This window comes from Orbicella franksi, chromosome 11, assembly GCF_964199315.1.
Source record: "Orbicella franksi chromosome 11, jaOrbFran1.1, whole genome shotgun sequence".
NCBI classification, from domain to species: Eukaryota; Metazoa; Cnidaria; class Anthozoa; order Scleractinia; family Merulinidae; genus Orbicella; species Orbicella franksi.
This window is the reverse complement of record NC_138155.1, coordinates 6026533-6040046: the sequence shown is the minus strand read 5'-3', so window position 1 is coordinate 6040046 and position 13514 is coordinate 6026533. Positions and strand designations below refer to the sequence as shown.

Below are 13514 nucleotides of genomic sequence, written 5' to 3'. Positions count from 1 at the left end.
AGTGTTACTACTCCTGGCTTTCAATATTGGTAATCTCGTCTAACTAAACTGATAACTTTTTGGTCGCGTTTGGAAACTTTTAAAAATACATGTATTGGACTTATTAAATAACTGTTTTGAATCGTATGGAGCGATAAATATGTTTTAAATCCTATTTTAAACAGAGACGTTTAACCTTAAGTGAGGTTTTCGCACAAGAAATCAATCAAGTTTGCTACATTGATTTTTTTTTAAATTGAAATTCACTTTCCATCAAACTGTGAAGTGCGCGCTCTTTTAAATTAGCAATTCACGCAAGAAAATTGTCTAACTTCTCACGTTAAGGAAAACAGCATATGCATCTTAAAAGACACTGAACTCAATTATGTGTGATAAATCTGAATGTTTTACTGATTATTTTCTCATTGCTTCTATTTTGCTATTTACACAGAATAGGGTTGAAGTATTTAACGGAGGTACAATCTTGTATAAACTGATATTTGACCATATTTATATATTCACAGCCAAGCCGTTCGCTTTTGTTCTCTAATGTACATATTATTACTCATAGTTTACAACTTCCATTGTTCATCCACGTGCGCTTTCCGTTATACTAAAACAACGTTTATATTATATTCACATAAGCCTTAACTGTCTTGCATTCTAATCTCTCATTAAATACAGTTCCGATGCTACAGTCGTTGTAGAACAAATCTTAAGGTTTTGTACACAATATAAGCCAATAAATTACACTACGAGCTTAAGTGCTCGCTCTTTTTTTTTCTCGACGTGAAGGACAGTTAACGACGCGTGGTTCATTGTTCCATTCTGTCACGTTGTTCTTTGTTTTCGTGTAGTTTACGGATATGCTTTTTAAGGTCAAAATTCCGGCAGAATCCTTTGCCGCATTCCTTGCATGTAAATGGCTTCTTATCATTGTGCGTGTGCATGTGAAATGTCAGATTGTACACTTGATGGAAGGCCTTGCCGCAGATGTGACACTTGAATGGTTTCTCGCCGGTGTGTGTGAGTCTGTGATTTTTGTAGTTGCCTTTCTGATGGAATCCCTTGCCACAAATATCGCAGACAAACGGCTTGTAACCGGCGTGAATTCGGATGTGAGTGTTCAAGGTGGAAGACCTGTTGAACGCTTTTCCACAAATGTTGCATTTGTGAGGCTTTTCTTTCGTGTGGATAATTTTGTGCCGGCATAGCGTGCTCGCTTGTCTGAAGCCCTTGCCACAGATTTTACACTTGAAGGGACGGGCTCCGGTATGCACAGGCATGTGTCGGGTCAGATTGTAATGCGCATTGAACACTTTACCGCAGACTTCACAGATAAATGTTTTGGGCGCTCCGTTGCGTCGCTTTCGGCCAACAGAACCGGGTTCAGAACTCACCACGGGCAGTGAAGAAGGTTTGGTGTTTTCCAGCCCCAGAAAGCCACTTCCGGGAATAAAAATTCCCGCGCTCGGGTACCCATCATCGCTGCGAGTCGGTGAAGGCACAAGAGCACCGTCAAGGCTTAGAGGGCTGGCGTTTCTAGAGTCGTAAGGGCACGGTACTTCTTTAGCATACAGTGGTTTGCCAACTCCAATATCACGGTGGTCAGGATTTAACTGAAGTGAATTAAACGTAAACGGACTGAAAAAGCGTGCCTTCGGCCTCAGCTGTCCTTTTCCAGTTAAAATTTCTGGGTCGAGCGTGGCGAGATCCAACTTGATGGGCTGGAATATCTGAGCCGGTTCGATCTCAACTCGGATTGGTTCCCATACATTAGGCGGAGCCGTGGGTATGTCAGAACCTGCTAGAAAAATAAGAGCGAAAGAGCAGTTTTAGAATTTGCCGTATCTATTTGTCTGCTGATGAATATTTAATGAGGTGTGGCAGTTTTGAATCAGAGAAACTTAAATGTTTCGAGGTTTGGTTTGGCCAAAAAATTCTCCTCAGACGAAACGCAAAGACGTGTGTGAAAATACCAAGTGGCACGCTTGAAATCTACCCTCAAAGAATTTCAACTTACCTTCTTCCCAAAAGAAACAGGTCGGACTACTCTTTTTCAGCTTGACAAGAAATGATCGAGGCATGTTCGGTTGACCTTGAATACAGTTATATTAGATTCAGTTAATCGCACTGTCAGGGCTGTGGAAGCTTCTAAACGAACTCCAAGAAAGATTCCTCTAACCACGGCAGCGAGGAAGGTTTGGACGATTTGGAAGACTTTCTGTAGCAAGGCGCACGCGAATCTTAATCAACTACACGAGGCCTTTATCGAGTGTCACTGTATCAACTATGGCTAATTTGCTGGGCGCGTGCCGCAGTTTTTAAAGCGCTCGTGTGCTCTTTTTTCTTTTATGTGCATTATGTCAGCTGAAAAGAGGCAACTACAAACAAAAACACAAGGCAAGCTGTCCAACCGCGGCCGTGCAGGCGTTTTGCCATTGGACAGACAAGAGATCTTCTCTCAAGGGAGGTCTTGGCGCAGCCAATCAAAAGCGGGCCCGAGGGCACCCTTAATAACGTCTTTGAACAATTGAAGAAAACTTTCCCCGCCCCTGCAAGCTCATTATCACCTAATTGCGAACTCTAATTTTCACGTTCTGTAGTTGTACTTTCTAAAGTGCGGAAATAACGTACTTCGCTTCTGAAACAGAACGACTAGTTTACTCAAACGCGCGAAGTTCACTTCCGGTCCATATCAAACATTCGTACAACTGGAAAGAACTGCGTTTGGTATTATTTACAAATAAACTAAAAAAAGCCTGCAGCCTCGGGGGACTGCAGTGAAGCATAAAAACGTCTACCAAAAAACAGCTGTATGAATATTTTATCGAGTTTTACAGAAAGAATGTTTAATCTTCTTTAATGGTACAACACCTTTTGGATTCTATATTCTTATGAAGATTTCTTGTTTACGTTGAAACATTCTTTTTTCGCCCGATTGTTTTAGGACCGAACAACTGCCGTCAATTCCCGGGAACGGATTTCTAAAGAAAACCCAGGGGACAATGTGCAAACAGGAGGAAACAGGGCTGACTCATCTGAAGGGACGAATCGTGAATTTTATTCCCGTCTTCTGAAAGCAGATGTTTGTTTAGAGCACATTAACATACCGACGGAACCAAGTTTATACAACATCGCTAAGCAACTAAGCGAAAAAGAGATACATAGATTCTAAACTGTAAGCAACCTTGTGTGTATCTCTGCTTTCATCTAAGCATATTAACTGAACAGTATGCCATGGCTGGAAAATCAGTTCGCTTTGAAAAAAAAATGTTCAACGCAATCTACGCTAATGTTTTCAAGTCGCCGAGATGTCTGAAAATAGTTTTGTAATTGCAATATCCAGAACAACCCGGCATAAATATTTTATCGTAGCTTGAAAGGCCGAAAAATAAAATACTAATTGAGTATTATCTGTATCACAACAGAACAAGAAATCTACGACGCGTTTCTATTGGAAAGGAGTTATCATTTGCTGCTCCATAATACAGTATTGTAATACACAAGGGTTCAATTGCTTTCTTTCGGTATACCAGGTGTCATCGTCTCGCGCGGGCAAGAACAATTTTTTCGTAATTCATTAACCATGCACGAACCTTTGAATCTTACGGAAGAGTCGAGATGCGTTGCGACGAGCCAATAGCGAATTCTGTAGCGTGGGAAACCCATCGAATGTTGTTAAATATGATTTTAATCGTTTTCACGGTTTTAATTGCATTAGCTGGTCTCGCTAAAGATTTTGTTTTGTTCTATTTGTGCGAGCAGGCTCTTGTGAAACTTGTTGAGGTAAATAGGTTATCCTGGTCATTATATTTCTGACAAGTTGTCACATAAATCCGCGTGGACGAAAAAGAGAAACGTGGCCCAGTGTGTCAAGATTTTTTCGGCTTTGTTATGTAAATGAAATTGTCCAAAAAAACAATGCACTGAAAATAAATACCACGCTTCCTTAAGGATTTCAATAGTACTTCATCACACATCAAATATAGCAGTGAAGAAGAAGAAAGCGTTCTTTTACGTCCCTTTAACTCACAAACCGTTTAAATTCACCACATAAAGGGTGAAAACGGACTTCTCTCAAAAACCCATTCTAAATTCACTCGCCCGCGCGTGTATCGCCTTCTCTGAATGTTAAACATGGCGCCGAAATTGCTGGAATGAGCTCGTCACCAACTGTGCTTTATAGAGCGTAGCACGCGTTTAAAATTAAAAATGCTTATTTCACCACCAAGCACTCTCTCTGTAGGCTGCTATCACGTTAAATGGCTTTGAAATTTGCCTTTATTTTCATTCGGTAGGGGTTTAATCTCTGAAAGCGTTTCTTATCTCAATTTATCCGGAATCACTTTATAACAACTAAACAATTACATAACACGTTTCTGGTCGAGGTTTAGGGACTTGGTTTTCCTTGGCACGATTTCCACACTGTTGCAAAGTCTTTGTCTAATTTAAATTGCATTCAAACAAATCGCCGCAAAACAAAGCCGGGAGTTTAGAGTTAAATTGCAGTATTGTCGGGTGATTTTTGTTTGTCCTAAAAGACTTGCCCACGTGCAAGCTAGAGGCAAGGCGACTCAGGTAAAAAATAATGAAAAAAGCCCTTAAAGAAAACATTTTGGTCTTGAACAAAGACGTTCTACAGAAAAATATCAACCGCTGTTTATTGTTCGAGTTTAGAGGAGTGAACGGGGCTAATTGGAAGAAAGCTTAACCCCTCTTTAGCAAGAGATTTAATAAAACGGCGCCTTCGCAATTGGAAATGAAAAGCGAATCTGGCACACAGTGAGTTCATTTCATCCAATTAAAATCTGTTATGGAAGTACGTATTTGGAAGGAATAAAAAAAAACAAGTTTGTACAATTATTTAGAAGAGCCACAACCACCTGGCAAGGTTAAGAGGTCGCTGATAAACGTTGAATGCGGCGCGTGGCAAAGTCGCGTGGCATGCGTTCTAAACAAGATGGTCTTTAACGTTGATTGGCAGGTGAATTTTAGGAACCCCATTGAATTCCCAATAGCTAATTAAACATTTCAGTCAGATTTGCACATTCGAACAAAGCCTGCTTTTCTCATGGTCGCGTGTCCGACTTACTTTAGATGATACCTTATCAAAAGAAACAGAACTCGATATTTTCGTAATTGCGGGAAAGCAATGCAATTTTAATGAGGCACTGTTGGGCGCGAGCGTGCAAATACGTTTTTTATTACCTGCAAGGTTAACATCACTTTAAGAGCTACGGAATTCTGTGATTGGTACAGAAAAGCCGCGGAAGAAATTTTAGACTGAATTCGATTACGTCAGAAGTGAATTATCCATGAGGCCCTTAATGTTTTGGCAGAGATTTCAATTTGGAAAACGCAAACAAAAGCATTTTAGGGCAGCTGATGTGTGCATGTTATAACAAGCAAAATTAATCTCATTATGATAGATTATTTACGGCAAATCACCGCGAAGTGCGCCTAAATTAACAGATAACATTTAAATAAAACTATCAACCCTTCTTTTGCGAATTTTGCAACGAGGTATGAAATTCCTCGCTTGTGTGATTCAAAGTTGAAGCGCTGTCTCTGGCGATCAGACAAAGCCGACCGACAACACCTTTCAGATATAAAGAGAGAATCACCCGAATTGTTTTTGGTCGAGCCGAACTACATGTTTTCAATGAGCCGACAGAATCAAAACACTTTTGAGGGTAAATATTTACACAGATCAATTTCTGTACGTGTAGGCTAATAGAGCGATTAGATCTGGGTGTACAATGGCGCGTGTAAACACTTGAAAGACGACCACGCCGCAGTTTCTTTTGCAAGAAGAGAACTTGTTTAATAAAGTACGACGATGTACGCATATACAGTATGTTCTGTCGACGCCATGCGCCACGAAAACAGTACATTGCAGACACTAGCTACAGAACCCTTCACCAAATAATGTACTTCTCCTTAATTCCCTGAAAATGCGCGACAGCGTTCGATCGATACGAGCATTTTAAAAATTAATATTCGCAGCAGTGTCTCAGCTCTTAATTTTAGGAACCTAATTAGCTTAGCTTATCTAGTCAGCTTAATTGCTGGAGCTTGCCAAGCGTTTTTAGTTTGCCGCGTGTTCATTGTCTTTGGCACGTGCGCAGAATAAGCAGATGAACCGATTTTTGGATGCTGTAAATTGTTTCAAGTATCTATTCAGAACAGTCGAGATCAACTTAATTTCAAATCTGGGAATTAATTTATCAATGTCAATTAGCGTTGATTACTCCGAAGGTGTTTCGCCCCCGTTTTTAGCCACATCAGCCATGTTCGCGAAATTTGCTGAGTTAAATGGTCTTTGTGAAAAGCCATTCCTCGGGGAATTCACTGGGCTTTTTCTCCCAATGTTACTGGACTTAAATGGATTAAGCACTATTTATCCCTTGTAATCTTCTAACTTGCATGACTTCAAAGGCAGGCCTGTTTTCAATGCTTCTTAGTTTTAAACGCACAACACAGTCAATCGTAAAACAGGGCTCTTTATTCCTTCTCTTACGAAATGTTTTGAGTTGAAGTCCATCGGCTCACTTCTCCAAGCTTTGTTATTTACATGTAACATGTTTATAATACATGTTATTTGCCTAGCTAAATTATAACAGGATCGATCGCAATTCTTGCAAGAAAAGTGAAAATAAAAACTGTGAGATACGAAAGTTTTCATTGAGCCTAGCTTTCACAACTGGTGACAAAAAAAAAGTCACTTAAATTTCAGCCTTCCACAGGCAAAGTTTGGATATGTTTCGAGTGTTTTTAGTGTCTTCTCGTAAGCTGTGCTGTTTAACCCTATAAAATATGATGCTTTTATGTTTACTCAAACATGATATTCTCTCAGCAACCCTCCATAGCACTTGGGCGGTGGATCTTTGGAAATGTGTGCAACATGAGGTGATTGAAAACGTTAGGTTCCGCGCTTCAAATTTCAGGCTCATTATGTCACGAGAAGAACTAGGATTCAAAGACAAGGACGAAAAAACATTTCAAGGCCTCTCAAGTATACCTAACACAGGAATTAGAAAGGTTTAAACTTACTTTGGTTTGTTCAAAGAAACATTTTTATCGTGGTAAAAGTGTTTTGCAGTGTCGCGTTCTTTTCAATGCTCTGTATCATTCCATCTTTTATTTCGCGTTTGATGTTATCTCAGCTAATTCACGGCGGCCGTCAGAGCGAATAACAAGACTAGGGTAAATATCCCTTAGTCTTTTAGCAAACACATGGGCGGCTTTTTTTTTTTTTTTATCTTGTCTGACTTGCTTTTTTTTTTCTTTTTTTTTTTTTTGTCCGCGGTCTTACAATTCCTTTTGCTTTGAATTTTCTTTTCTTGTAAAGGCTGGGAGTTCTTTATCAATTAGCGTCTTCTTTTTCTTCAAAAAAGCCACATCCAGTGTCTAGAAGTAACACTCAAATGAAATACAGCCGCTTTAGTAGGACATTTCAAGCGTTCACTTTGTAGCAACGTTTCATATAAACATAACATCGATTATGTTTCAACTCGAGTTTTGCGCAGAGCAGAAGCAGGAAATTTAAATAAATAGCTTAGTGAAAACCTGTGGGCTTTACATAAAGATTAATCGCCATAACACGTATGTCGGTCTAAAGATTCGTCACGAAAAAACACTGAGGAAAGTTTTACTGCAGTAGAATGCTCAGCTTTCCGCAAACCTACCTGCGAGTGAACTTAGGTATACAACTGAGAGAAGGGCTTCCAAGTGCGATTGTAAAAAAAACAATATATGAACAACATCATTTCGATTCATGTTCCAAAGAATATTGGTTCTGCGGTTGGGGCAAGAAAAAAGCATTTTAATTTGTGTTATTATTTATTTATTAAATTTGTTCTTGGTCGCGTGCGGGAAGATATTCGAAGTTCAAGAGGTGAGATTGTTTAGCATTCTACCTAAAGCACAGTCTTTGCCCTAGCACAAGCCTGTAGAAAATTATTTTCAATAGTGTCAGGAGAACATGGCGTCAAAATGGGAAATCTTAATTTATTTTGGGGTTAATATAAATTATATATCTCTAACCACAAGAGCTTTTATTTCATCAATCGACGTGCTTCTAGAAAGTTCGGAAATTAAATACGAATAATTTCACGTCTAGGTTTTATCATGTTTTCGTGCTCAAAATTAAAAAGCATCTTACCTCTGAAATTTTCTCTACATAGAAAACAATTATTGAGATTTCTTTTTAAATATTCTTTAGTGGTAAAGTAAAGCTATCCATGTCTTACAAACCGGAAAGGAATCAGTTGTATTAAAGAAGTTTTTACAAAATTTCTTGAACTCGTTCAGTCTTTGCACTCAACTTTTTGTTGTGCCCTTGTAAAAAGAAGGTGTGAAAATTAAACACAAGAGTATTTGTCTCGCTAAACAAAAGAAAATAAGTAATTGTTCCTTCATGTAAAAAAAATATATTTTCTAAAGCTATACATGGATTTTAGCTCAGAAACGATCTTTAGTAATATTAAACACAATCACTTTCAAAGTTTTGAAGCCAGAAAATATATCGCAGACTTTAAACAATGTTTTGCATTTCAGGCAGTTTAGACTCTGACACGAATTGGGAGAAAACCATGTGGCAAGTATTATGAAAAGGTCTTTTAAATTCGATGAATTGCTATTTAATAACCCGATCAGTACCGTTCAGAGAGAGTTTCCTTTCTTCTCGATCTCACAGGCCGAACAATTTAACGAGGCTAAATTAGCCTAAACTAGCTAGCGTGTTACATCTTGTAGAAAGTGCTCTCAAAACATAAACTAAGGCATTTTATGTGATCGTTTTCAGGTCTTACAAAAGAACTTGAAAACATTTAGCAATTTGTGTCTGTAGAAATGACGATGAAACAGTAGGGAAATTGAAATAAATCTTCTTGTAGGGTTTCACTGAAATTCGAAAATAAGAATGTTTCTCTTACAAAATTTTTACTAAATGACAACGAACAGTATCTGCTTAGATAGTATTTTGTACTCTTCTCTTATAGACAACGTTTTAAATTACAACCACTGGTCGAATAAGTTTAATGAAATTTCCGTGACCAGCACACCTGAAGCCCGCGTCGATGAAGAAAAATTCTAAAAGTTTTATTAGTTGATGTTTCATTCCGTTGAATTCCACTAGAGGAAACCATTTATTTAACACTTTGAACAGAAGGAAATAATTACAAAATAAATCGTCCTCAAATAATTATCGAGAGCTTACGAATCTATTCAGCGCGCGTAACACATGTATGAAAAGAATGGAGGGCGTTACGAGCCTCGTGCAGTCAAGAAAATAGCATTGTCCTCGACAATTCACAAATCAAGATGGCGAATGGAATCATTCTGAAATCCATACTATAATTAGAATTAGAGGTTTCATTTCATCAAACCGGACCCACGAGTTTGGTTGGCGTGGATATGTTTGTCTTTGAACGCGTACAGTTGTATTTTGTTCCGACTGGTTTCACGCCATTTTGTATCGCGTAAGAATTCTGTTCAGTGTCGAGAAAGGACTTTATACAGATTGATTGTTTTGCCTCAAACAGGGGAAATTTGTAATTCTCTCTATTGTTTTTGCAAAGATTAGTCTTCACACTCTCTTAAAAGGCCTTTTAAACCCTTTTTTGCTAGAAAAACGAGGGTTGATCGAGCGTAATAGGAAATCTTGTAGAAACTACTTCAGCTCAAAAAACACACTTGACATTTTCTTGGCAAGATTACAAACATGTTTTGTTAGTTGAATGAAAGACACAGTACCCTTCAATCAAACCAAGGCTTCTATTCTTCAGCAAGAATGTTATTTGCTGGCAAGCTGTTTTCTTAGGTCATAGCACATATCGGCTGAATTGAAAAGTAAAAACATTTGTTCTTTGCTTTGAGTTTGGAAGCTCGTTGCATGATTTGTCAACTGTACCTTTGTTTTAGAAAAGCTTCCTGTGGTTTGCTTGGTAAATGTTTTCAAGCAAAACGTGTTCCGTTATTGAAAAAGTAGGTTATTCATAAATATATTTGCCTGCTAATACTGTCTTAGCTTATAAGCAAGTTTTCAAACTGTTTGGAGACCCGGCCGTAAATTTTATCATGGGTAGTCAAGACAAGCCGAGATCGCTACAGCTAAAAACAGAGAGACTGAAACTGAAACAACTTCAATTGCTCTGAAACAACTTCAATAACTTTATTTTCGTTTTAAAACGGAGTACATTTTCTACTTCGAGCCCTTTATTTATTTCAGTCTTTAGCAAGGAGCACAAAGACTGGGATTACATATTTCTTTCAGTTCGATGAAACCATCTGCCGTGAAGGAAACCTGATCTTTTATACAAGCTTGTGCGCGGAGCAGTGATGAATGAAATCCATGGAAAAAAACAGTCTCTAACAGAACTTGCTTCAAATGTAACTTCTGAGTACAATTTTGGAAACATTTCTTAAGAACTTCTCAACACTTGAACGAATTGTTTGTCTCACTGAGATTTTGAGACAATTTAGTTTAACTTCAAGGTTTACCTAAAAACGATTGCAAATACTTTCATTCTACAAAAGTCTTTTCAGTGAATTCGCAGGAAGAAGAGTTTCGCTTAGTTTTTAGTAAAACAAGTTCCTTATTTAGCTTAAATTTTCCATTTGGTTTTTAAGCATTCTTCATGTATAGATCATGCGACAAAGATACAAATTTGGCTAGTGTTGAGAAATCACAAATTTCTCGAAATTAATTAATCGTTTCGAAGACTGGCCAAAAAATACTCCAGGTTTTATTTCCTCTTTCTTTCCATACTGTCAAATTGAATTGACTCGGTGCTAGATACATCCACCAGTTCGAAAGCTTTTTTATTACTGGGAAATACGAGGCAATGTTGCGTTTAAGATATCAAAGAAAGTTGTTTAGATCTAGTGAGCTAGCTTTTGAGAAAAATGCTCTCTCGGGCCGCAGATTTGTTGACTCGTACCGTTTATATCTAACGTAACACAGTTTCCGCGGTACTTCAAACTAAGTGTACAAAATGACTTTTTCCTTGACTATGATATATCAAGGTCCAAAGGGATTTAAATTCCTGATTTGTGATGTAAATTAGATATTTTCGCCAAAGTTTGCTAGCATGATTTTGGCTGTGGCCTACACGAAATTCGTTTTACACCCTACAAACGGGTCAAAACTATTTAACTATAGAAAGTCTGGCGATGGAAAGCAATGTTCTGGCGGTAAATTTCTCATTTTCGCCTTAACTTTTGTATACACTGTCATTCAAAAATGAAAGCATTCTAAACATTTTTTTTCCGATCAAAACTGTGTCGTAAATCGAGTTTTAAGCTCACATAGAACTTCACTAAAAAGATTGCGTTAAGAAACTTTCTGAGGCAAAATGGGTTTAAAACATTAAATTTACCTTTTCTTAGCTTTCTCTTGGTATGAGTTGGTTTAGCGTGATTCTCGAAGATGGAAGATTTGTGTGCTAGAAGTTGACTTATGTTTCGAGGATATATTCTTTAGCTTTGAAGGTTTATCAGCTATCAGGCATTTTGGCGGGGTATTTAATAAGAATATAGTCCTTCCGAGGTTGTAATTCATGAATAATTTAGTCGAAGTTTCAGTCAGTATGAAGGTTTCTAATGATGGCGGAATGCTTCTATTAACCTTTCTTAATTGCGGCTAGCTATAATTTGGTATCCTTGCTATTTGCACTGTGATAGAGAATAACAAGCAATATAATTTGTACTATTTGGCAAAATGAGAACTTTTTGATTGAAAACATGGGTAGACAGACTTGCTGAAAATCGACCCAAGATTGTGATAAAATCCCATTAAGCAGACATCTTGATCCAAAATTTTTCATATATCTCAGAGGCCATCTGAAATTATTTTAAAATTCTTCAAAACTAAACTAAAAGACCTCAAGGCAATTTCGGTAAAATAAAAAACTTTTTGTTATTACATTCTCTTTATTCAAATTAAAGATCGAGTTCTCACCGCGTTTGAAATGGTTTTGTCGTGATCAAAGCTTAAAATTGTATCGAGGTTTGTTGCGTATTTGAACATGTTGAAACCACAAATTAAATGGAAATTTACTTGAACCGCGTGAAACTTGTTTTTCAGATTTCTTCAGAATTAATTTTATTATTTTATCTTGAAATTAGAATAACCAAACATATACAGTTTAGTCGAGTTCCAATTATATACAACTGATTATGACCGTACGGTCGAAAACGTTTTGGTTTTTAAAAACGTTTTAGCAACTTTTAACCTTTTATAAAGATATACAGTTTAGTGGGGTAAATCCCGGGGGGAGGGGGGGTCGTGGAGTACTGCTGGAAAAATTGGGTTGGGGTGCGGCCCGCTTTTCAAAACCATTACCCTATTTATAACCAAAATCTGCGATTTTCCTTACCCTATTTATGACCTGACCAAAAGTTTGATACCCTATTTATGACCGTTGCGGCTGGCAGGGTTGCCCTAAACATAATTTTTGAAGGGCTTTTTGCTGACGGTCTTATCGAAACGTTGAAAAAGCAGCTTCTTCTGACAAAACATACCGAATTCAAGACTAGATTGCAAAAATAATACCCGATTCATGACCAAAATGGCCGAAATCGATACCCTATTTCCGACCAAAACGGCTGAGAAACCCGACCCTTTGGAGCCGCACATATCAATATAAGAGAGCCCCCCGAGGCGGGGGAGGGGGGGGGGGGGGAAGTGTGAAACCAGAACGAAGTCATTTCATTTCCTTCGAATCTGTTAGAGATGCGGGGGCGTTCTATAGTTCGCTCACTGGACTCCGCAAGTAATCGTTTACCTGGCCGTCATTGCGTCGCGTTATCGAGCAGGTTACACTGAAAGTCTAACAGTGCCTTCCTCCAACCCTTGCCTCATTCCCAGATGGTCCGTGAGGGAATGAAAGCAAGCGACCTCGAAACGTTCGAGGAACAGGTGAACACCGCCCAATTAGGGGCTCAAATGGTAATGAGCTGGCAAGTTCTCTCTACATTTTCTATACGATGTTACATTTAACCAGAAAGGTGATGAAAATAAAGAAACAATCAGCAACAGAATGCTTCTCTTGACTATGATTTACTTTCAAATTCTCAGAACTGTTGATGAAATCTCAGGCAGCGTGGAAAGTAAATTGATATTCGATCTCCAAAGAATGAAAGGATGTAAAAGGTTGCTTTCTTTTCTTACTGAGCTCTCATTGATGAATTACATACAGTGGAACCACTAAATAAGCTTCCCCCAAACACGAAAGCCCTTCTGGATGGGGTTAATTTTCAATATAATGTCATTCGATCAATTATTTACATCTTCATGTAACATCTACTAAAGTAAAGTCGGTAAAAATCTTGAGACAACACAGCGACTGTAAAAACTGTCAAAAAAGATATATCAGCCCACAAAATCAATTTAAAAAAATTATTTATAAAACGTTGATAAATTAAAGACGGATCTTATCTTAAAAGACTACCTCACGGTTTGTTCATCTTGAAAAGTTCAACCTAAATTTTTCAAGTTCGTCGTTTGCAATCCGCGTCAATCTTCTCCA

At 38.0% G+C, this 13514-nt stretch overlaps 1 protein-coding gene across 1 annotated transcript; it reads right to left on the bottom strand.

The window, feature by feature from the left end:
* Positions 1–352: 352 nt before the first annotated feature.
* LOC145502414 (uncharacterized) lies at positions 353–3983 on the bottom strand. Its single transcript, XM_081481742.1, has 2 exons — positions 2003–3983; positions 353–1786 (listed from the first exon to the last, which is right to left on the bottom strand). Exons 1-2 carry the CDS (start codon positions 2064–2066, stop codon positions 795–797), a joined length of 1056 nt encoding a protein of 351 aa, XP_081337868.1. The 5' UTR covers positions 2067–3983; the 3' UTR covers positions 353–794.
* Positions 3984–13514: the final 9531 nt, after the last annotated feature.

Excerpts from the sequence above, each read along its gene's own strand:
- LOC145502414 (XM_081481742.1), bottom strand. The coding sequence starts at position 2,066 with ATGCCTCGATCATTTCTTGTCAAGCTGAAAAAGAGTAGTCCGACCTGT. Across the intron at positions 1,787-2,002 it reads CTGTTTCTTTTGGGAAGAAG|CAGGTTCTGACATACCCACG; the intron begins GTAAGTTGAAAT and ends TTATTTTTCTAG.